General features: G+C 39.9%; 1 protein-coding gene across 1 annotated transcript in view; it reads right to left on the reverse strand.

Moving 5' to 3' along the window:
* Window positions 1-2405: 2405 nt before the first annotated feature.
* LOC106520553 (protocadherin-16) overlaps window positions 2406-21500 on the reverse strand; it is a 79046-nt gene continuing 59951 nt past the window's right edge. Inside the window, exons 3-21 of the mRNA XM_014012726.1 lie at window positions 20423-20611; window positions 19464-19695; window positions 19145-19381; window positions 17970-18998; window positions 17113-17300; window positions 16534-16630; window positions 16186-16343; window positions 14107-14953; window positions 11880-12119; window positions 11136-11261; window positions 10803-11012; window positions 9823-10689; window positions 9614-9727; window positions 9325-9536; window positions 8838-8989; window positions 8130-8260; window positions 7559-7845; window positions 7292-7433; window positions 2406-6564 (exon numbers count right to left, since the gene is read on the reverse strand). Of these exons, the coding sequence (XP_013868180.1) occupies window positions 3974-6564; window positions 7292-7433; window positions 7559-7845; window positions 8130-8260; window positions 8838-8989; window positions 9325-9536; window positions 9614-9727; window positions 9823-10689; window positions 10803-11012; window positions 11136-11261; window positions 11880-12119; window positions 14107-14953; window positions 16186-16343; window positions 16534-16630; window positions 17113-17300; window positions 17970-18998; window positions 19145-19381; window positions 19464-19695; window positions 20423-20611 (8049 nt within the window). The 3' untranslated portion in view covers window positions 2406-3973. The remainder of the gene's footprint in view (window positions 6565-7291; window positions 7434-7558; window positions 7846-8129; window positions 8261-8837; window positions 8990-9324; window positions 9537-9613; window positions 9728-9822; window positions 10690-10802; window positions 11013-11135; window positions 11262-11879; window positions 12120-14106; window positions 14954-16185; window positions 16344-16533; window positions 16631-17112; window positions 17301-17969; window positions 18999-19144; window positions 19382-19463; window positions 19696-20422; window positions 20612-21500) is intronic.

Raw genomic sequence — 21500 nt, forward strand, 5'->3', positions numbered from 1 at the left:
GTTAACAATTAGCTAATGCAGTATTTTTTTCACACCGGTATGTCAGTATTGAGAAAGAATTTTTTATAAGCTTGAAAAACAATAAAGCAGACTCTCATTTGGCTAGCTATTAATCTAATTCAAGCAATTTATTTTGTCTTCGTAGACAGTGCCCGATGACTGATGACGATATGACAAAACATTACATCAAAAACAGCAGACTATCCCTTTACTTTCAGAGCTCCAGTTGTGGCTAAACTGCATGTTGTTTTGAGCAACATCACTTCATTAATTTCTCAAGTGCTCTGTAATCAGTGATCAGTGATTGGTTACCTGGATTCAGAGCACAATGAGGCTTAACTTAATCCTGAAGTGTCCTTTTGCATCCATCATTTCAGGCTAACAAATGTGTCACAAACTTCCAACTCAGCATTGGATTATTAAGACACCTTGTTAAGACAAGGTGTCCTATTCCTATTATGGGCATTATTTATTTTCTTTGAACTAAAAGGACAAAGCTTTGATTACTTATTTCAGTGAACATGAAATACCACTGTTTTAGTGAATACATTCATCAAAAAGTAGTCACCTAGCTGAGACGAAAAATGCATTATTTGTTTAGCTACGCAAAAACCAAAGGGCACGGTGCCCCCGTGTAGACAGTCTTTCATTTGTTGTATTGCAAGAAAAAAGACAGTATTGCATCTATTTAGAGTTATGTGATGCAAAAAGATTTCATTTGGAGCAGCACAGTAAAATAACTTGATTAGCATAATTCTTTGATCAAAGTGTGGAACTAATCCACAACAATAACAACAAAGTTCTGTTGAAGGTCTTCAGAAATGAACCTTTGTTTTGTCTTTAAGCATGAACAATATAACCAAAGACAGCTTAATAAATAAGAGAACACAACACATGCTTCAAGAATATTAAGTACCGGTATATTCCTGGTACTTGTTTACCTGTGGTATTCTTACAATATTCTCTTTATTGTCAGTAACATTACCAACCTGTCTGAAGTGATTTGATGGCAAGGATTATAAATGGAATAAAAAAAATCAATGATGCTTATTTTTTTGTTAGAATCCACAATCCTGTTAACTTGTACATATTTTGTCATTTTTACGTTGACATTAGTATGGCTTCCTTTTGGCATTCCTTATATGAAAATATATATTTTGTTACTTGGTGAGATTAAAAAAAATAAAATAAGGCTTTAGATTAACCAATGGGGAGTGGGGGATCAAGAAATTTGATTTTAAAAGAACACATATTACAGCAGAGAAGTCTTTAAGACATTCAGAATTTAAGGGAGTACGTCAGTGAGGGGAAAAGGCCAACCTGAAGACTGCACTCGAACCAAGCAGTCTTTTGTGTATCCCAAGTTGTGTTGACTGGAAAATGATAGATTTCACTTGGTTTACATGTAGTCTTTAATTTAGGCTTGAGTAATGACCTGGCTTTTGCCCTCTTACTCATATCATCTGAGTTCTGTTGTGTATATACTGGCCTCTGATCCAAGGTTTGGGTCACAGAATTCATCTTATAACTTGAGTCTGCTATGACACTAGCGTCTGACTGTATCATCAACCTAAGGGGAAAAAAAAGAGAAAGGAAAAACAGACAGCCTAGTTTACCTTGGCGTGTTTGTGTAATCACTCAGAATACCAGGTTTATGTCTGAGTCCAATAACCGGTAAGAGGCAGCCACTGGCACAAGAAAACAACACTGATTAGTTTCAGCTCTGTTTGAAATGGACAGCAGGGCTATTCTCCTGCCCTTGATATGTAAGAGGTATAAAGTAAAGTCCAATAACAAGTGTGGACACAAAAACATAATTTACTAACAGCATTTGCATATATTTATTTTTAAAACACAGAAAAATGAAAGACCACAAGTGTGGAAAAGTTTATTTATTCAAAGCTGATGTAAGTCTGAGAACTGAAGTACCATGGATTTTTTAAAAATCAATTAGAAGCTCCTTTTAATCATTTTTAATTATTTTAAATAAAATCTAACTTCTTTAATTTGTTTACTTTACAAGGAGTATTAAAACAAGGGAATTACATCAACTGCTGAGATTTGTTTAGGGCTACTATTTCAGGTTCATCCTTTCACCTTTTAAATATTGGCAGCATTTCATATGAAGATTTTATTTTAAAGACAGATTTGCTGGTGGGTTTTAAACACAACTACGTTTGAGAGGTGTGAAGAAACACTTTCTTCTACAAAACAGCAGAGTTCACAAGAGCCTGGCTCAAAGGGTTGAACACATGTAACTTTTGCAAATAAAAAGCTTTGTCATAATCTCAGATACTTCAGCTGTGAATACATGTAATGTTCAAATGCACATCTGCACTGAACTATGACTTTATGAAATATACATTCTGCAAAAAGCTGAATTAAAGATGTAACAGAGGCAAAAACAAGATAGGAAGAGATTTAATCAGGCACTTTTTGCTCAAAACATTTCTTGGACAGGCCTACATTGATCTGTGTAACCATTGGAGGCAATTTATTTTATTATTTCTCTTCAGTACTGACAATCATGAGAATGAAATTAGAGTTGGTTACTTCTCAGCAACTGTTAAATAAAAAAAAAAAAAATAAAATACAAAAACAAAGTGCCTTCTTCAATTAAATAGGCAGCGTTCTTGAGTAATTTATTTTTTTCAGAATATTAACCACGTAGCAAAATTAAAATTTAAGTAATAAAATCTAAAACTGAGTAATATGAGCACTAACCTGTTAACATAAACTGACACATTATTTAGTCTGTAGAGGCTGCCCAAAACACAGTTCTGATCATTTACATTTAATCATAGGCATCTGTGTAAAAGTAGTACAGTATCTAAAACATTTACTAATGGCCTTTCAACAGTCAAAAACACATACTTTTTTAGAACAGTTGTTTTTCCATCACTATGCTGAATGAATGAAATGTGCTGCAAAACTGACTTGATTGAAGTTTCTTAGCAGAAGCACACACATACGCACTAACAAAGACAGAAGTCAGAGAAACCTGCTCCAAATTTTAAAACCCTTTTAGAACGTTTACAGCTTATAGTTTTTTTTCTTACTGTGCGACATCATATGATAAAACAAACACATGCTTACATTGTCTGATTAGAGTGTGGTTATAGCGAACTACTTTACATTTTCCACAATGCTCATTGTTCTTTACAATGCAGTATGAAAAACAGTAAGGCTTGCTGTGGGAGCTTAAAGCCAGGGAACCTTGTGAGTAAGTAAAATCAGCGGATGTTAAAGTCTGTTTTCCTTCGCAGGGTTCGAAGGGATGCGTGATAAAGTCTTCGAGACTTTTTCCGCATTTCACATTCATTATTAATTTCAGATGGGAGATCAAACACTGGATTTCAAGAAAATATAGTCACAGAATTCTCTATTCTGACTGATGTTGCATTTGTTATAGCAAAGATATCTCTTCCTCTTTAAATATTTACAGCTATCTCATACAAAAATCCAAATGCATTCCTTTGTGAAAAGCTTTAGTTAAGTCACAAGTTTGAGATGACATAAAATACAACAAACACAATACGAAGGCTGCAAATATACAAATATAGAAATACTGTATAATTTGAGGTTTTGTAATCTTTTGACACATGAATGCATTTTTTTTGTCAAATACCACAAGGAAGTATAAAAATATAAACAATGACTCTGTACAAAATATTGACATCATGAATGAATCTCTTTTTCAATGTGCAAATTAACACTAAAAAAACAACAGAAGAAGTTGCTGTCACACTTGTACAAACACACAAAAAGGCATTGTCCTTTTTTGGCCAGTAATTAGTGTTTTTTTTTTCCTTGAAGCACCACAGTTTTAGCTATTTGATCATAGACTATCACTGGGCACAAGGCCTCTAGGCAAACAGAACAGACAAAAAGTCAATATTCATGCTTTCAAGTTGTAGCCATACAGTAGACGTTATGGACAGCAGTGACTCAGTTTTCATCCATCCGCTAGATTTCAAATCCTCAAATCTGCCTCCTCGCTGTGTTCAAAACTGTGTTCATTCGTGCTAATCAAGGAGGCAGAGGGTCCCTGTGAGACACTGAAGGGTGTGATTGCAGGTGAACGTGCTGCTAGTGGTGAAAGAGAAGGGGAGAAACTTGGAGACATTGCGACTGAAGAGATTGATCCGTCAGTGCTGATGGGAGATCTGCGGAAAGAGGCTAGTAGGGGGAAAGTTCTGGATATAGCAGGCTTTGGGGGTACAGTTTTGGCCCCAGGGTGGGCCACAGAGGTTATTAGAGGCGGAGGATCAATTCTTGACTCTGCTTTTGCTTTGTGATGAAATGACCTACGAGGATGAGGAGGCGCAGTTTCGTCTTTTAAACGTGCTATTTCAGTAAAAACATTAGCTAAGGGTTGAAACTGGGGACACCAGTTCAGAAGGTAATCCCAGTTGTAGCTGCCCCTCAGCTCCTCATCACTGGCCACAATGGCCGTGAGGGAGCCGTCCACAGGAGGCTTTCCGTCCTCAGGGAAAGTATAGTCTTTAGGCTGAGAGATGCTGAGTCCTCGCCCCACACCCACATACACCCCCCGATCATCCCTGTAGACTGGCACCTGGCCAGCTATTAAAGTCCCATTCACACTGCCCAGTTTCTTCCCTTTGAACCAGTCTAAGGAAGGCTCACCGGACACATCTGAGAGCTGATCTGCATCTTGTTGGATCCCGGAGTCCGGACCTCTGGCAGAGATGCGCTCTTGGATGGAAGAGGAGATGCTTGACACCCGAGGATATTCATTAATCATTCTGATTTCATCATCCTCCGCAGCTTCTGCCTCTGCAGAGCCACGACCACTGGAATGGGAGGGATCCAAGGAACCACCACGAGTGTAAGGACCCCCAGAGTTGCCACTTTGATCAGAGGCATATCCAGGAAGAGCCTGATGGTAAATAATTTCATTTGCTGAAAATTTTGTTTCCTGAAGCTTGTGCAACAGGGTGCCCGAAATAGTCTTTTGCTTATGAGTATTTTGCTCACGCTTCTGATTTCTCAACTTAACAAAAAACAGCATCACAGCAACTACTGTGAGTATGATTATGGTGCCAAGTGAAACCGCAACAACACTGACGAGCAACATATTAATTTCTGTGCTGAGACCAAAAGAGGTATGGCTCACATCTATTATAACTTTGACCACTGCAGTTCGTGAAGTCTCATGAGGGCTTTGAGCAGTCACGTCCAGAGTTATTAGGCGCACCTCTCTTTTAGAGCGACTGACGTGTCTACTGTTACTGTCCACCTTTAAAGAAATTGATCCAGTTGATTTATTGACCTCAAAGTAAGGCGAATGATCTGATAATGAGTAGAGGACAATGCCATCAATGCCTCCATCTTCATCTCTGGCTTGTACTGTGCCAATGATCTGACCTTTCTTAGCTCCTTCAGGCACTTCAAATGAGAACTCGGAGGCGATGAAAACGGGATCATATTCATCCTCCCCTGTGACATAAACCTGCACCGTCACGGATGCTGAATAATTGGCAGCATCCATAGCAACTGCCACAAAATGAAAGAAATTTGTTTTCTCAAAGTCAAACATGGAGCGAGTTCGTACTTCGCCTGATGTTTGGTTAATAAAAAAGCCCTCTCTTTCTGCTTTGGCGCTATCTACCATGTAGTAATTCAGCTGTCCAAAAACACCTCTGTCATGGTCAATAGCATGCAGCATGGTAACTAAGGCATTCTGGGGCTGGTTCTCCCTGATGCTTGCAGTCACTAGCTTTAGGGGGAAGAAGGGCCTGTTATTGTTTATGTCCTTTACTTCAATAGTGACTGGAGCTAAAGCATAATATCCTTGCCCATCAGTAGCCTGGATAACAATCAAATGGGATTGCTTTATATTGCTGTCTAGAGGTCTCTGCAGTCTCAAGACTCCAGTCCAATGGTCCACCTTGAACAAGTGTGTCTCATCTCCAGAGCTTATTGAGTACTGCACCTCTCCATTGGGGGTAGAATCTGGATCTGTGGCAGATAAGTGTAAAATCTCGGTCCCTGCTGTGGTACTTTCACTTAAAACTATACTGTAAGCTGTTCGGCTGAACGCCGGAGGGTTGTCATTAGTATCCATAACACTGATAAGGATAGGTACGCTGGAGCTATGCTGAGGGATCCCACGGTCTGTTACCACAACCGTCAGGTTATAACTTGGAACTACTTCAAAATCCAGTTTTTCTGCCAGGATCAGGCTACCAATCGTCTGGAAGCCCCGGCCCTCCAAGAAGCGCACACTGCTCTCAATCTGGAAGGCATTACCAGAGTTCCCACTAGCAATGGCAAAATCAAAGCCACAGTTTTCCCGGAACAAGTCTCCATCCATTGCTTCTAGAGTTAGAACAGTTGATCCAGGTAGCCCATCCTCGGACACAGTGGCTCTGTACTCTGACTGGTGGAAGATGGGAGCATTGTCATTGATGTCAGAAACGTGGACCTGCACAGTGGCAATGGATGACAGAGCTGGAGAACCCTGGTCCCGGGCCTCAATCACCACAAGAATGGAGGAATGCTCAAATGTCAGTTCTGTTTTATGCTTGATGAAGAGAGTTCCTGTGAAAATAAAAAAAAGTATTTTCAATATCCTCTTCAACTTAGGAAATGGTTTCTTAAAGGGGCAATATCATGTAAAATCAACTTTTTTGAGTTTTATATCATGTTATAATGTTAAACTCTCATAAAAAACATGCCCAGAGTCTTGCTTTGACTCATTCATGCATGTTTGAGAAATCCTGCAGCATTTTTAGGAAGTCATGCTGAGGAGCAAAACAACAGGTGGGGACCAGAAACACCTTTTGGTACCAGAAACGCCCCTGGGACGTGTCTTTGAGCTGAACTTCCTCATGGAAGAGCGCAACCCCCCTCCCTCCGCATCGAAATGGGCAAAACGGAAGCGGACGGTGGTTCTTAAAGAGACAGAGGCCAATTTCAAGGTGTTTAGAAGAGGAAGTGATGAGAAGATAAGTTTATTTTCTGTTTAAACATAAAAACAGCATTTTAATCACAGCTAAAGGTGACATAGATACTTTATTATGATATAGTATTTAAATATAGGCCTGAGAAACACATAATATTGCCCCTTTAAAGCTGTTCAATTCACAATGTAAAATTTCTGAGCAGAATAGCATAAAATGCAGTTTTTAGTTTTCATTTTCATTCATTGAGATGCTTCAAAGAATGCTCTTTTGATTGATTCTTGCAAATAAGTTCAAAGATCTAGAATATTTTTTATTTAGTTTACATGGTTAGAAACAACTCACTGTGAACACTATGATCTTACCATTGCTTGGGTCAATGAAGAAATCACCCTTTGTTGATGACATTACTTTGTAGGTTATTTTTCCATTCTCTCCAGAGTCATGGTCAGTGGCTGTTACTGTGATCACTGAACTGCCTGCTGGGAGGTGCTCTGATATAGTCACCTGTTCAGAAACACAGCGTATCATTATGACAATATACATTCCTAATCCTTCATCGACTTAAACATTCTGGTATTCAAATTGATGGAATAATAAGATATGATGAAAATGTGCAAAAATAGTTGTACCTGGTATAAATCGTAAGTAAAAGTGGGGGCATTATCATTCACATCATCCACAAGGATAGTGAGGTTAGCCTCGCTTTGATGTTTAGAGTCCGATGAGCGGACTGTCAGAGTGTACCACGTCCTTTCCTCGTAGTCCAATGAGCCAGTCAAAGACACCTCTCCTCCATATTGATGAATCCCAAACATGCCTTGGATGTTTGCATCCAGATGTAGTGAATAGGAGAGGGGTGGACCAGAATCCACATCATTTCCTGTTACTCGGGTGATAACTGAGCCAATGAGAGTGTCTGTTTTTGTGTGAAAAGAAAAGCAAATATGGAAAAGGAGAGGGGACGTTAAGATTTCATCAAAACTAAAACACAGAGTCAAAGTAATGAGGGTTTTTTTTCTTTCAAGAAGGAACATTATATTCTTGAAAGCCTCAATCTAACAGACAGGATATGAAAACAGAAACCTTGGCAATAACTTGTTTCATAAAGGGGTCAGATTTTTCTCATTGAGCCCCACTGAATAAGCTGCCAGGGAGGCTTTGTGATAAGATCACTCAACTAACTTCCACTGTGAAGCTTACCCTCAGGCACCCGGATCTCACGAGGCGGAGGAATCATAGGACTGTTGTCATTGAGGTCAATGATGATCACAGTGAGCGTGGCAGAGCCAGCCAGTCGTGGGGTTCCCCGGTCCGTTGCCACAACAACAAGCCTGTTGCCAAATAATGAAAAATCAGTATCTGAACTTTTTTTTGTACTTTGCTATATACTGTTTAATTTCTGAAGTCATCAAATAGAGAATAACTACTGGAATATACAATTTGAAATATAATGAATAATGCCTTTTGTTCTATCCTCCGAAATATATAAACAGAGTTGAATAGAAAACTTGTTAAGATAACCCTTTACCTGGCATCAAATTAAACTATATAACTCCCCACCCCACCCCCCAAAAAAACTATATAACTTCTATAGTGTATGAGTATTTACAATTTTTCTAAGTTTTTCTCTTTCCCTTCAATAACAAAATAATTTTCTGAGCAGCTTTTGTCAATTTAACGTCAACAAGTCTAACATGTTCTAAAAAAATCCAAATGAAAGTGTCTTGGAACTAATCATCATTTCCTTTAAAAACCGTTGATTATTTGTAATAAAAACACTTAAAATCTCATCTTCACTAATGCAATATAACCAAGGTTTTGATTAGGGAAACTGTGACACATAATACATGTGTTTGCAATACAGAGCATCTAGGAGTACAGGCAACTAGTTGCATGCAGAAGTCTCACTTTGTTTGCGTCCAGATCTCTCTGTCCATTATGGCGGCAGTGGAGATGCTGCCAGTCAAGGGGTCGATCTTAAACAAGCCACTCATGGATGATGACCTAATAGAGTAGGTCACCTGACCATTTTGACCCTGGTCCAAGTCATCAGCAGCAACCTGAAGAAATGACCACCACATTTTGGAAACAAAAATAAAAAGAAATATTTACAACAGCTGGTTTTCAGTGAAACTTGGAGCTGAGTGAAAAACTGAACTTGGACGTCAAGAGATCATAAAAAATGAGCTACTGTACGTGGACTCAACTTGATGGCTCTCCTGAATATAAAGTAAATTTAGTTAGGGACTTTGACTAGAGCCTTTTTATTCTGTGCTGAAACAATCCAGATTTCCCAAAGTTGACAGTTTTTCCATTTCAGTTTTAGAAATTCACACTTCAGCACACTTCAACAACAGCCAACCATAATAAACAAGTAGAAGACTGGCTACTGCACCTGGATAATAGGAAAATCATAGCCCTGTGCCTCTCTTATGTATGCTACATAGTTCTGCAGCTGAAAGCGTGGCAAGTTGTCATTTATGTCCTGCAGAATTAAGTTGACAGCCATGTAGGAGATGGAGGACGCTGTCTCAGCTTTCACCACCAGGCGGAGTTTAGGGGTCTCTTCAAAATCAAGTCCTTCAGATTGCTGGACCCATATTTCACCTAATTTAGCAAAGCAGAAATAAATTACTAATTGGATTGGAAGATAACGCAGTGAGGGCAGTGATAGGTGCACTTACCAGTAATGGAGTTGATCCCAAAAGACTGCATTCTGTTTCCACTAAAAATGCTGTAGCTGATACCAGTTTTAGAGCCATCAGGGTACTGGGCTTGAGTCTGTGTTACTACTGTGCCTGAACGATAAAGAAATATTCATTGTTGAAACATCTTGATTCAATTGATTGTCTAGATATGTGCATACATATATAGTTAAATAATACGTTCAAACCTTTGGCTGCATTTTCTTGCAGACTGACATCTCTGGCTGTGCGGGAGAAGCGAATACCCCTGTACGTTTGTTCCCTTATGTAAATGATAACCACGCCCAGGGAAGACTGAGCAGGGTTTCCTTGATCCATGGCCTGAACTATCAAAGTTCTCTGGCTTTGTGTCATAGTCTGCAGCTTCTCTGTGGCCTGGATGTCTCCTGTCAGTGAATTAATGGTAAAGCCCCTCACAGGGTTGGCAAAACGATAGAAAACTGAGCCATTAGCCCCAAAGTCCTTGTCCTCTGCCCTCATGGTGGCCAGTACTCTACGGCTGGACACACTACTGGTGGAGATGTTCAAAATAAGTGGGTCCTGAATGAAGAACGGGGCATTGTCGTTTACATCTTGTATGTAGACAGTAACTTGAGCAGTTGAATTTTTGGGGTTTGTGGGGGAGGAATCAGTGGCACACACTTCAAAAGTGTAAGAGGCAGTTTTTTCTCTGTCGAGGGGGGCTGCTGTGATGATGCGACCTGTGTTCTGGTCTACGATGAACATGCTGTGAGAGCCCTGGCTTAGGAAGTAGAAGACCTGGCTGTTAAGTCCATAGTCCAAATCAATGGCTTTCACCTCTAGAACCAGTGAGCCAATGGGGACATCTTCAGAAACATCAGCAGTATAGCTACTGCTCTGAAACTGTGGGCTGTGGTCATTGATGTCCAGAACTGTCACTTCTACAGTGGCAGTGCCACTGAGGGGCGGTTGGCCCTGATCATGGGCTATGACTGTTAGAGTATACCCAGGTCTCTTTTCCCGATCCAGAGGCCTTGAAGTATGCAGCACTCCTGACTGTCTGTCAAGGTGAAAGTCTCCGGATGGATCACCAGCTGCAAGGAGAGCAAAGGATTGCTGACATTCAAAACTTGCCACTTTAAATTATAAAATTGTATAGCAGTTCTACTAAACATTTAGGAAACATGGCACTCAAATAAAGTCACACCTGCAATTATGTAGCTTATCTTCCCTCCTTTTTCTGCATCGAAGTCAGTGGCTTTTAGAGTGAACAGAGGCAACGCTTCCAGGTTTTCAGGCACATCAATGCTATAGTAGAGCCGTCCAAAGACAGGGGCATTGTCATTAACATCAAGTACCTTGATCTTCACTGTTGCTTTAGCATAGTTGGGTGGAAGGCCTCCATCTTTTGCATAAACTGCAAGACATAAAAACATGCATTACCATACATGTGATGTAAACAACAATAAACCCTTGATTTGATTTATCATAGTAAAGTCAATTCTATCTGTAGTGCTTTAGAACAGATAAAGAAAATTACCTGTCACAGTATAAAAATCCTGAGATTCCCTGTCCAATGGCTTAGAGGTGGTTATGACACCTGTGACTGGGTTGATGCTAAAACCTCCCTGTGCAATACCACCATATGTCACATATGCATTGGTTCCTACAGGAAAACACACAGTAAACAATGTTCCAAATAAATAACAGTTGGGAAAACATAAAAGTCATTCATGCATCACCATCAAACAAAGTCAAAAGGTACCTCTTGTTTTATTAGAAGGTATTCTCATTTATTTGAATGAAATCTGCTGTCTAAGCAGTTGGCAATGACACACTTCCTTAGATGTCTGGATGCCAGATTGCGTGCTAAAACAAAGTAGTCTGGCAACCTTAGCTGTTTACTTTGCTAATTGCTTTTGACTAGAAAGTTTATAATTCTTCTGGTTTATGTGCTTTTAAGTCCAGGGTAATGTATTTTCTCTGTGCTCTCACCAACTTTCTGCACCCTCCTGTGAAGACTTTAATTAAAAACAACTGTTAATGTCTAAAATGTTTTAGCCCATAATCCTGCTTTTAAAACAAGAACAAGATTTTTTTTGTGTTTCTCAGTGAGTCCTGATTAAACGTCAGAAAAAATAGCCGTTTTAGTCCACATAAACTGTTATCACATTATTAGCTTTATTTCAGCATGTCATTAGGACCAGGTTCATATTAAATGATGACATTGATGACATTCTCTAAAACTGTCAGGAACTTAGTAGCTGTTAGTTATACACTTCACCTTGGTCCAGATCAGATGCAGACACTGTTAAAACAGTGGTCCCTGCAGGTTCATTCTCAGAAATTTGGGCTTCATACAGGCTCTCCTCAAACCAGGGAATCTCATCATTAACATCTATCACATGGACACACAACAGCTGGCTGGACGAGCGTTTGGGTATCCCATGATCCTCAGCGACTATTGTGAGGTTAAAGATGTCCTGCTCTTCATGGTCCAGAGGTTTGAAAATAGACAGAGAACCTGTACAAACATGAATTAAGCATCAAATGTTACAAAATATTTCTTATATTTGTCAACTATGTTGCAATTTTATAGTCTATTACATAAAAAACTTGTTGATTTTATCAAAAGGAGTAAATCTAGCATGGTGTGTCTTCAGGTTATTTAAAAAGTAAGTGTGAAAAGTTGCTGTGTGAAATCCAAATCAAAGCTAATCTGCTCCACACATACAGCTTTGCCTACCTGACTGCTACCACCACCACTGCTGTAAAAGCCCAAATGGCCTTGCCACAGTTTACAAGATTTTCCACTAAAGAACACCACAACCATCAAGAAAGAAGCAGTAAACACATACTCTAGACACGCAACAGCCAGGCATGCCGTGCTCTGTAGAAATTAGGGGCACCCTCGCCTTTTTCATTATCTCGCCCTGAGAGGTTAAAGCTCACATTGATTCAATTTCAATTTCATGCCTTAAAATGAGATGCAACTGTTAAAGACAGCAAGAGCCAGGATTGTTTTTGGTTTTAACCTCTTCAAGTGCACTTTTTTCCACGTTGTGTTTTGCTAGGAATGAGATAACTTGCCCCTAAGCTTTAGTCTGGTAAAAGTTAAAGGCTGGTATTTTTTCCACCTAAATTTGATTCTTCTTTGATCCTGCCGTATCCTCAGTCACTGATAACATATGGGGGGGGGGGGGGGGGATCCCAAGAGTGAGTTATTGAGAAAAAAAATTGACAGTTTTAACTCCAACATTCCATGTCTACGTGAGGTTTTGGAGCTCACTTTTAACTGTAGAGTATGGGCTGGCAAGGGTTCTACAGACAACAAGTATTCCTTGTTCTGAATCTATTTAAAACCATTTGATGTGTTAATTCTTGCACACTGTTGTCTTTAGCTGAGGTGATATTCACCTCATCAACAGCACACTCTCCCTTCAGTGTGAAAGTGAAATTAATGACCTCACTTCTGACAACTACTGATGAAAATTAATTTTGCTTTATGACTATACAAATTTCTATTAATGGCTTCATGGTTTTCATTGTTGTGGTTAACAGTGACACCAAAGTAATGGAAACAGTGTGCTGACTTGGTGTCGGGTCCAGTCAATGACCCCCAAAACAGAAGCCAACCAGGTGCTAACCCTAACTCTGCCATTATTCTAACAAATAACCAGTGTGTATGAAAACACTTCAAGATGAGTCCACACCTGGTTAAACAAGCGACATGCATGACAGATACTGAAAGGTTCCATCCCCACAAGGTGCTTGAAAGGCCATCCTGGTCAAGACTTAAAGGAGGAGGTGGAGCAAGCATTGACACGTGTCTCAAACACCACAATAAAGCCCCCAGGACCAAATAGCTCAAGGTCAGCGTTGACTAAGTGGCAGTGTAATGGAAGCGCACCAACACGCGTGCACGAGCACGCCTACAAATACACACATGCATACACACAAACATGCGTAACTGATCCCTTCTCTAATGGTTCCCAGAAGCCAGAGCAGGGGTTTCTTTGGTCTTTCATGGGAATAGATCCACAATAACAGATGATGGGTTGTTGTGTGTGCACGTGTGCTTGCACATTCTCATGTGTGTGTGTTTAATGTTTGGCAGGTTGCTGTGTTCAGCCTAAAACTAAGAGAAACAAGTTATGATAAGTGAAGCAAGATAACGTTGTACTTAGTTGTAAGCAAAGTATTACAAGTATTACATTATTCTGAAAAAACAATTTGGTGACATTGTTGAGAGGACTGTTTATGCACAATGAAAAGTATAAATGCAATGCAAAAAAGGTAAATAAAATGACCAAAAACAGTTCAACAGGTGCATCATTTCTAAATCAGTAGGTTTAAACTTTTTATGGAATGTGTGTTTAATTTAGTTTGTATCTTCATTCAGACAAAAAGAGTAATCCCAGAGGTAATAATACTTCTCTTAACATTGTATCAATTTGTACACTGAAAATGAAAGTTTCTACACTGCTACTGGGTTGCACTGACTGACTTACCAGTGTTTGAGTTGAGGCTGAATGTCCCTCCAGTGTTGCCGGATTGGATTCTATAAGTCAATCGACTATTATCCCCTTGGTCTGCATCTCTAGCCATGACAAAAAGCACCACAAAGCCCACTGGCTGGTCCTCCATGACACTGACAGCCGTTGGTGAAATGAACTCTGGTGGATTGTCATTCTCATCGGTGATATACATCCTCGCTGTGACGGAACCCCAGCGCTTCTGGCTCGCATTGAGGGGTGAGTCGGTTGCTTTAACAACAAGGATCAATGAGGACGTGACCTCATGATCCAACTTGCGACCCAATGAGAGAACACCGGTGATGGGGTCAAGAGTTAAAAGGCCAGGGGTGTTTGGCCATTGGTGAAGAATGGAGTACATCAGCTCGCTGTTGGGCCCACTGCCATCCTTATCTGTGGCCTGGAAAGTGTAGACAGAAGAGCCAGTCTCCATGTTTTCAGATATGACAATGGTTATAGGGTCCTCAGCAAATTCAGGGGTATGGTCATTGCTGTCTTCTATGTCAATGTCCAAGCTGACGAGTGTGCTACTGGGAGGGATCTGAGAAAAGTCATCCACCTCAATTTTCAGGTTGTACTGTGCGTTTTGCTCAAAGTCAAGAGGACAAGCCAAGTACACATCCCCAGTTAGATGGTCCACAACAAAGGTTCCATCCTTATCTGTACCACCAACTACTGTGTAGGTCACCTTGCCTTCTTCTAAGGTTCCTCTGTCATGGAGACGCACAGAACCAATCACTGAGCCAGGAGTTGTCTCCTCCACAGAGTTTAAAAACATAGAATGTAAATCGGTCTTAGAGGTAACTCTCTTTATGCTGATAACCTACAAGAACAAAAAGAAACACACAATATCAGTGGACAGCGGAATCAAGCAGGAGGCTTTTTTAAAACTGTCTGGAAGCAAAGACTTCAATTTTCAATTATAAGTGAAGGAATTTTAAAAATTTTAGACGAAGCAAAAGTAGAGTTTACTTTTATCAAGAAATAAAATCCAACAATACAAGAGGTTTTGATAGACTTAACAAGGCTGTTCCAAATGATCACTCCTAATCTTAATATTCACTGCCAGGAAAAACATACATGTTAAAAGTAGAACCATTTAAGGGAGAAACAGTTAAAGATATTTGAGTTTAGCGCTGGGACATAAATTTCTAGTGTTAAATTCCTTTTGATGGACTGTTTAGAATATGTTCAAAGACTACTGCCCTCTATAAAAAAACACAAAATGTCATGTTTAATAAAATAGCAGCAGTTCCCACAGTATTAAGTCAAAATTTAAATAAATAATTTAATTAATATTTCTTATAGTTGTTGACAAGCTGTAAAATGGTTACACAATCTAAGGAAAATGAGCGCTCCCAAAATAAATTGATATAGAGCGATTTTATTAGTGAGGGAACTTAAACAGCAGTCCAAAAGATGATTAATATGAAAATGTGTAAATATGTCAGCAGGCAAGAAAAACAGTGTACTGTTTAATTCACTTAGCTAATAATTATGTTTTTAATTTTTTTATGTTATTGGGAAGGAAGAAAAATTTATTGTATTTGAAGGAGTGTTTCATTTGCCAGCTCTATTTTCCAGGAATCTATAAATTGTGGTTTCTTCCAGGTCTCTTTCATTGTGTCCATTTCTGTTTTATATTAAATATTAACGTTAATCGTCGTCAGAGCTGTGTTTTATGTTGAGTGTAAGTAAAGCCCTGCCACTCTTTGTAAAAAGGACTACTGTATGAAAAAAAGTGTTGAAGTCATTGAGCGTGACCTTGATCAGTGTGTTCTCCAGCTGGTCCTCATCATAAGCCAGCTGGGAGTATTTAATTTAGACCCACTTTTTCCATTTCAGATAGAAAGTTCCTTTTTGAAAATTCACAAGAGGAGAAAAAGGGAGGAGGGCGGGACGCGACCTTGTCAGAAGTGAGGCTGATATGTCGGCAGCTAGTCTGAGGGGCCCTGAGACATGGATTCTCTCAGCCCCAAGTCTATTCTTTGATATTAAATAGGTGTGTAGTGAGAGTGAGAGTGTTTGCGCTGGCTGCACTCCAGCGAGTCTGACCTGAATGGTGAGGGAGCAGGAGGCACTGCGAGGGGGCAGTCCTCTGTCAGTGGCTGTCACTGTCAGAGAGTATTCAGCTCGTTCTGAGTGAATAAGAGGGTATGATGAATGCAGTTCACCAGTGATTGCATTTAAAGAGAAGCGCTCAGCCCTGGGACCTTGGAGAGACAAAAAGTTCAAAATTTAACTGGAGATGACACATGTAAAAAGACTAAACCACACAAGCCTGAAACGGTAAAAGGATTAGATGATAAATATGACAAATTATTGTGACAGCGATGTGCTTTGATGTACACAGAAGCAAAATCAATAAATTACTTTTTGTTACCTAACTTATTACTTATATACCTGACAAAGAGTAGAATAAGGTGCTGTTCTCCCCTTCATCAGGATCTTTGGCTTGCAGTGTGCCCAGCACAGCCCCAGCAGCCTGACCTTCTGTCACCTATTGATCAAAAAACACACATCAGTAATAGGGGATAGGGGTAATAATCTATAAATGCACCCCACCATGGATATGGATGATTCTGCATAGATTTTTAAATGTCAAATATTGATTTTGTTAGTTAGTTTGTGCTGCCAATTTAAGAGAGTCAGCGGAGCAGTTGTGCTTTGCTGAAGCCTGAAGAATGTTACTCTACAAGCAATAAATTGAAATGATCATGACATAACTGTCTTTAGTAATGACTTTTAAATGTTTGTATACATTTTGCATGGTTGTATTTCAGTTTTACATGACTTTGTCTAAACATAAGCTATCCAGCTGACTGCAGGAGTTTATTTACAAATCTGAAAATTGCAGATAATGAAGATGCATAATTAATTGTTTTATAATCACATCACATCCCTATGAACTGTTATCAAATCAAATCGTTCTTAATTATTCCTGTACATGTTTATTATAAGCATAAAAATGTTCAGCATCACCTGTAATATGATATCTTTGCCCGACTGGCTGTGGATAAAAGCAGGGTCATTGTCGTTGTCATCAAGGACTGTAACGAAGATGGTGCCCGTCACAGAACAAGGGGGCGAACCACCGTCTTGTACCACCACCACCAGCTGATAGCTTGACTGCTGCTCTCTGTCAAGAGTCATCCTTGTACTTATTTCACCTGCAGAGTAAAGAGGATGGATGAGAGGGAGTTCAAGCAGCAACACTAGTCTACTGGAATAATGATGAGAGACTTAGCAGCCACCAGGATTGTATCAATGATACTCAGAAGTAATGGACATACACAGTGTGTGGATTTCTGCTTTCATATGCACAGAAACTCGCACTCATAAATTAGAGAATTCTAAAAGATTGGCAGATCCTGTACACACTTACAGCTCAGCCAGACGCTGATCACAAATCAGAGCATGAGTCTCTTCCCACAGACTAACAGGCTCAGCGGGCCAATTAAAGACCAGCAAGATGCTTAGTGCTGCTGTCACTGTTATGTGCCTTATTTATGACAGGGAGTATGGTGGCAACTTTCTTCTCTCATCTTTAAAAGATGACTCAGTGACTGGCTGATCACAGCTTTTAAAAAAAATAAAAACATAAAAAAATAAAATAAAATATTGATGCTGGTCCTTCATGATTCACATCAGAATCACTCGTAGTTTTCTTTTTCAATTTTCTTTTTCCACTGTCAGTTCAAAACATCTGAAATATATGTTTGTGCACATTTTTTCTTGCTTGAATACACCAGAGCCTTGTGTCATTTGAAATAAATTGAATAATCCTCTGTGTTGTTTAAACACATCAATAAAACCAAACCATAAGATTTCCATCTAACCTGTGTGGGTGTTAATCTGGAAGTTGCGGTCAGGATGCAGGAAGCGGTAGTTGAGACGCCCATTGGAGCCAGCATCTCTGTCGGTGGCTAACACGTGTCCAAAACCTGTTCCCGCAGGCAGATTTTCTCTAACAGCCATAAATACTTTCTCCTGCGTGAGCCGAGGGTAGTTGTCATTCTCATCAGTCACTGATATTCGGACTGTAGCGCTGCCTGTCTTTTTTAACTGTCCATGACCCACACTGGCCATTACTGTCAGAATATACATATCCTTCAGTTCCCTATCAAGGGCACTCTTCACAAACAGCCAACCACTCTCTGCAGCTATACCAAACCCTGCAGCATCTCCATCAGGACGGAGGTGATACATCAAAGGAGTCAGGTGACCTGAGCCTTGGATCTCTCTGATCAAAGCTCTTACTTGCAGGAAGCGTGTGTTTATTGGTGTTCCTTCTTTTAGTTCCACGCGGTAGGTGAGGGTGTCAAACACAGGTCCCTGTTCATTCTCTGCTTGGACGTGAACCACAAGCATAAAGGTGGCGCTAAGCTGGGGTACTCCATTGTCCTTGGCAACCACCAGGAGATCGTAACGTGGGTTTGTTTCATAGGAAAGGCTCCCCACCAATCGGATCTCTCCGGTACTGCGATCTACACTGAAGATTCTCTGGATTCCACTTGGAGAGGAAAGATCAAAGGTGAGCTGTCCATTAACACCAGAGTCTCTGTCCTCAGCTTGGATTCTATACACCACTGCACCCATTTCTGTGTTTTCTGGTAGAAGAAGGGACTCAGAGGATGAGGGCAGAAAAACAGGTTGGTTATCATTGATGTCGGCGATGGAGATGTGGACACGAGTCTGGCCAAACGCTGGGGGGTTGCCACTGTGAGCCTGCACCTCCAAGTCAACAGATGACTGGATTTCATGATCCAGGGGCAGACTTGTTCTTATGACTCCACTGTCAGGATCTACAGTAAAGTAGCTTGCAGGGTCCCCAGAGCTGATGGTGTAGGAGACACCCTTGGAAATGCCTGGAAATTAGGAAAGCCCAAGAGTCAGAACAAGGAATTCAACAGAATATTGTATTACCAAAGAAGTAGCCAAAAACTGCATTAAGAAAAAAAAAAGAACCACTCAGAAGTGAATCAAAAGTACAGTGTGTTTCTGCTGTGCCTACCTGTCTTACTGCTGGCTTGGACAATGCCTACAACTGTCCCACGCAGGGCGTCTTCAGATACAGTAAAGTAGTACTGAGTCTGTTCAAATACAGGTGGTGCCACCAGCCCTGCTACCACACTGATGTTAACCTTAGCATGGTCTAATACAAACAGACCTCCACCATCTTGAGCAGTGACAATCATGGTAATGACAGAGTTGGCCTTCCCATAGGCAGAGCGAGACAGAGAGATGACACCTACAAAAAGGTTGAAAAAAATCAATTTTGAAAGGAATTCAGCAGATAATGGGCAGAAAAGGGTAGTAATATTTTTGCCAACCTGTGTCTTTATTGAGTGTAAAGTATGGCGATGCTCCTCCAGGTACTGTTTTGTAAGTAATTTTCCCATTCTCGCCTGAGTCTGGGTCATAGGCTGTCACTCTGACAACAGATGTCCCAGGGGCACTCTGTGTGCTCAAACTAACAGCGTAGCTGAGTGGGTAGAAAGCAGGTCTGTTGTCATTAATGTCGACCAGATCTACTTTCACATAGGCTACGGAGCTCAGTCCACCCTGCAGATGAAACAAAGTGTTTTTGTCATACCTTTGTGTATAGCAGCTCACGAGCAGGATGAAACACCGGAAAGCAGGATTTAGATCACATTTTTGTGTCTATATATACTGTATACTACATTATTCCCGGTGAAAGTAAAAAAAAATAAATAAATATAAAGGCTGTATAACCAGTAAAAGTTTTAATGTACAGTGTAGCCTCTAAAATATAGTTCCAACAGATTTGAGCACTAACACAGATTGATAGTTTCCCCTGGGAAAGAGCAATATGTCATGACCTATGTAGGGTGAGTGGGCCCACAGCAACCAAAATCTGTTTCATGGACTTTTCATTTAAAGAGAATACTGTGCAGGCTTTTTTATTTGGACCAGGTGGCAAAAATGAGGGAGGCCACAGCCCAGCTTGTTAAACTATTACTGCCTGACAGTTGAGGTATTTCTCCATCTGATTGCTTTAACATACCCAGAATAATTTATTTTCTTTTTAATGTTTTATTTTTTTAGGCATTGTTTGGTAGTTGGTGAACATGATAGTTACAGTAAGTCCAACTACCTTAGAGAGCTGTTCAAACTTTAGTTTTATTTGCATGATGAATTCAGAACATTTTTTACACAGTTAGTTTGTCTTCACTCTCTTGTCAGTATAAGCACGGTGGATGTGTTTATAGGATTACCTTGTGGCTCGATGGATTCATATTAAGAATGATTTCAAAAAGCGGTGGCTTACCCCGTCAACTGCAGTAACAGTAAAGTCGAAACTGTCCAGCCCTTGATCCCTGTCTAGTACACCAGTAGTGCAGATCTGGCCATTTTCCTTGCCAATATTAAACTGAGAGGGAACAGCGCTGTTACTGCCAGAGCCAAGAGAGTAGGTGATCGAGCCAAAGGAGCCACCGTCTGCATCTGTCGCAGTCACCTACAAAAACAAAGACACGCCGTTGGTTAAACACTCGATTTCATGAGCAGAATAAACTTAAATGTTTCTAAATTCAATAATACTACTCTGAAGCTGCAACAAATTACATTTTTATTCTAGTAAGGGAATGTAAGGATAATGGCACATCAACAAAACTGAAACAAGAGCACAATACCAGGTGCCTTTAAAAGCATCTTTGGACTCTTTCTTTGTTGTTTATTTGAGCCAGGACATGAGCCAAACAGGCCCTTTGGCAGAAACAAACTCTGAGGGAAAGAGAATCGTTGGCAGAATGCTCATTGACTTCTAGAGGCTCTGGAGGAGCTGCCAACAGGAAATACTGCCGGCTTCATAAGTAGATTCTGACTGAAAGGGACAGTAACACTGGCAACTGGACAATGGTGGGATCCCACACAGTGCGATTTAATTCAATTCAGCTCAGCTTATTTATATATTTTTTATGATTCAGTGCAGATTAATACATTCTTTTTTTTAATTATAATTATTATTTTAGCCACCTCCGTAGAAAGCAGAACTGAATATTAGTTTCTTAGTTTCTTCATCATCAGTGACTTTTTAAAGAAGAAAAAGAAAGAGAAGAAAAAAAGTGAAATGTAATGGGAAAGAATGAAAGAGAGATTACCGGTAGAAGATATATGAAATATATACTATCGAGAAAACACAAGACAATACACCTGACATCTTGGCTGCACACATACAGAAACAGAGATAACAAAAACACAGCATCAAAAATGCATATCTATATAATAATAATGATTATAACCTTGCTGAAAGGTATACATAAACATACCCATACCTACATACTGCACATCCACACACATCCACACACATCTATGTATGTATATATATATATATATATATATACATA

Source organism: Austrofundulus limnaeus, unplaced genomic scaffold, assembly GCF_001266775.1.
Source record: "Austrofundulus limnaeus strain Quisiro unplaced genomic scaffold, Austrofundulus_limnaeus-1.0 Scaffold94, whole genome shotgun sequence".
Lineage (NCBI taxonomy): Eukaryota > Metazoa > Chordata > Actinopteri > Cyprinodontiformes > Rivulidae > Austrofundulus > Austrofundulus limnaeus.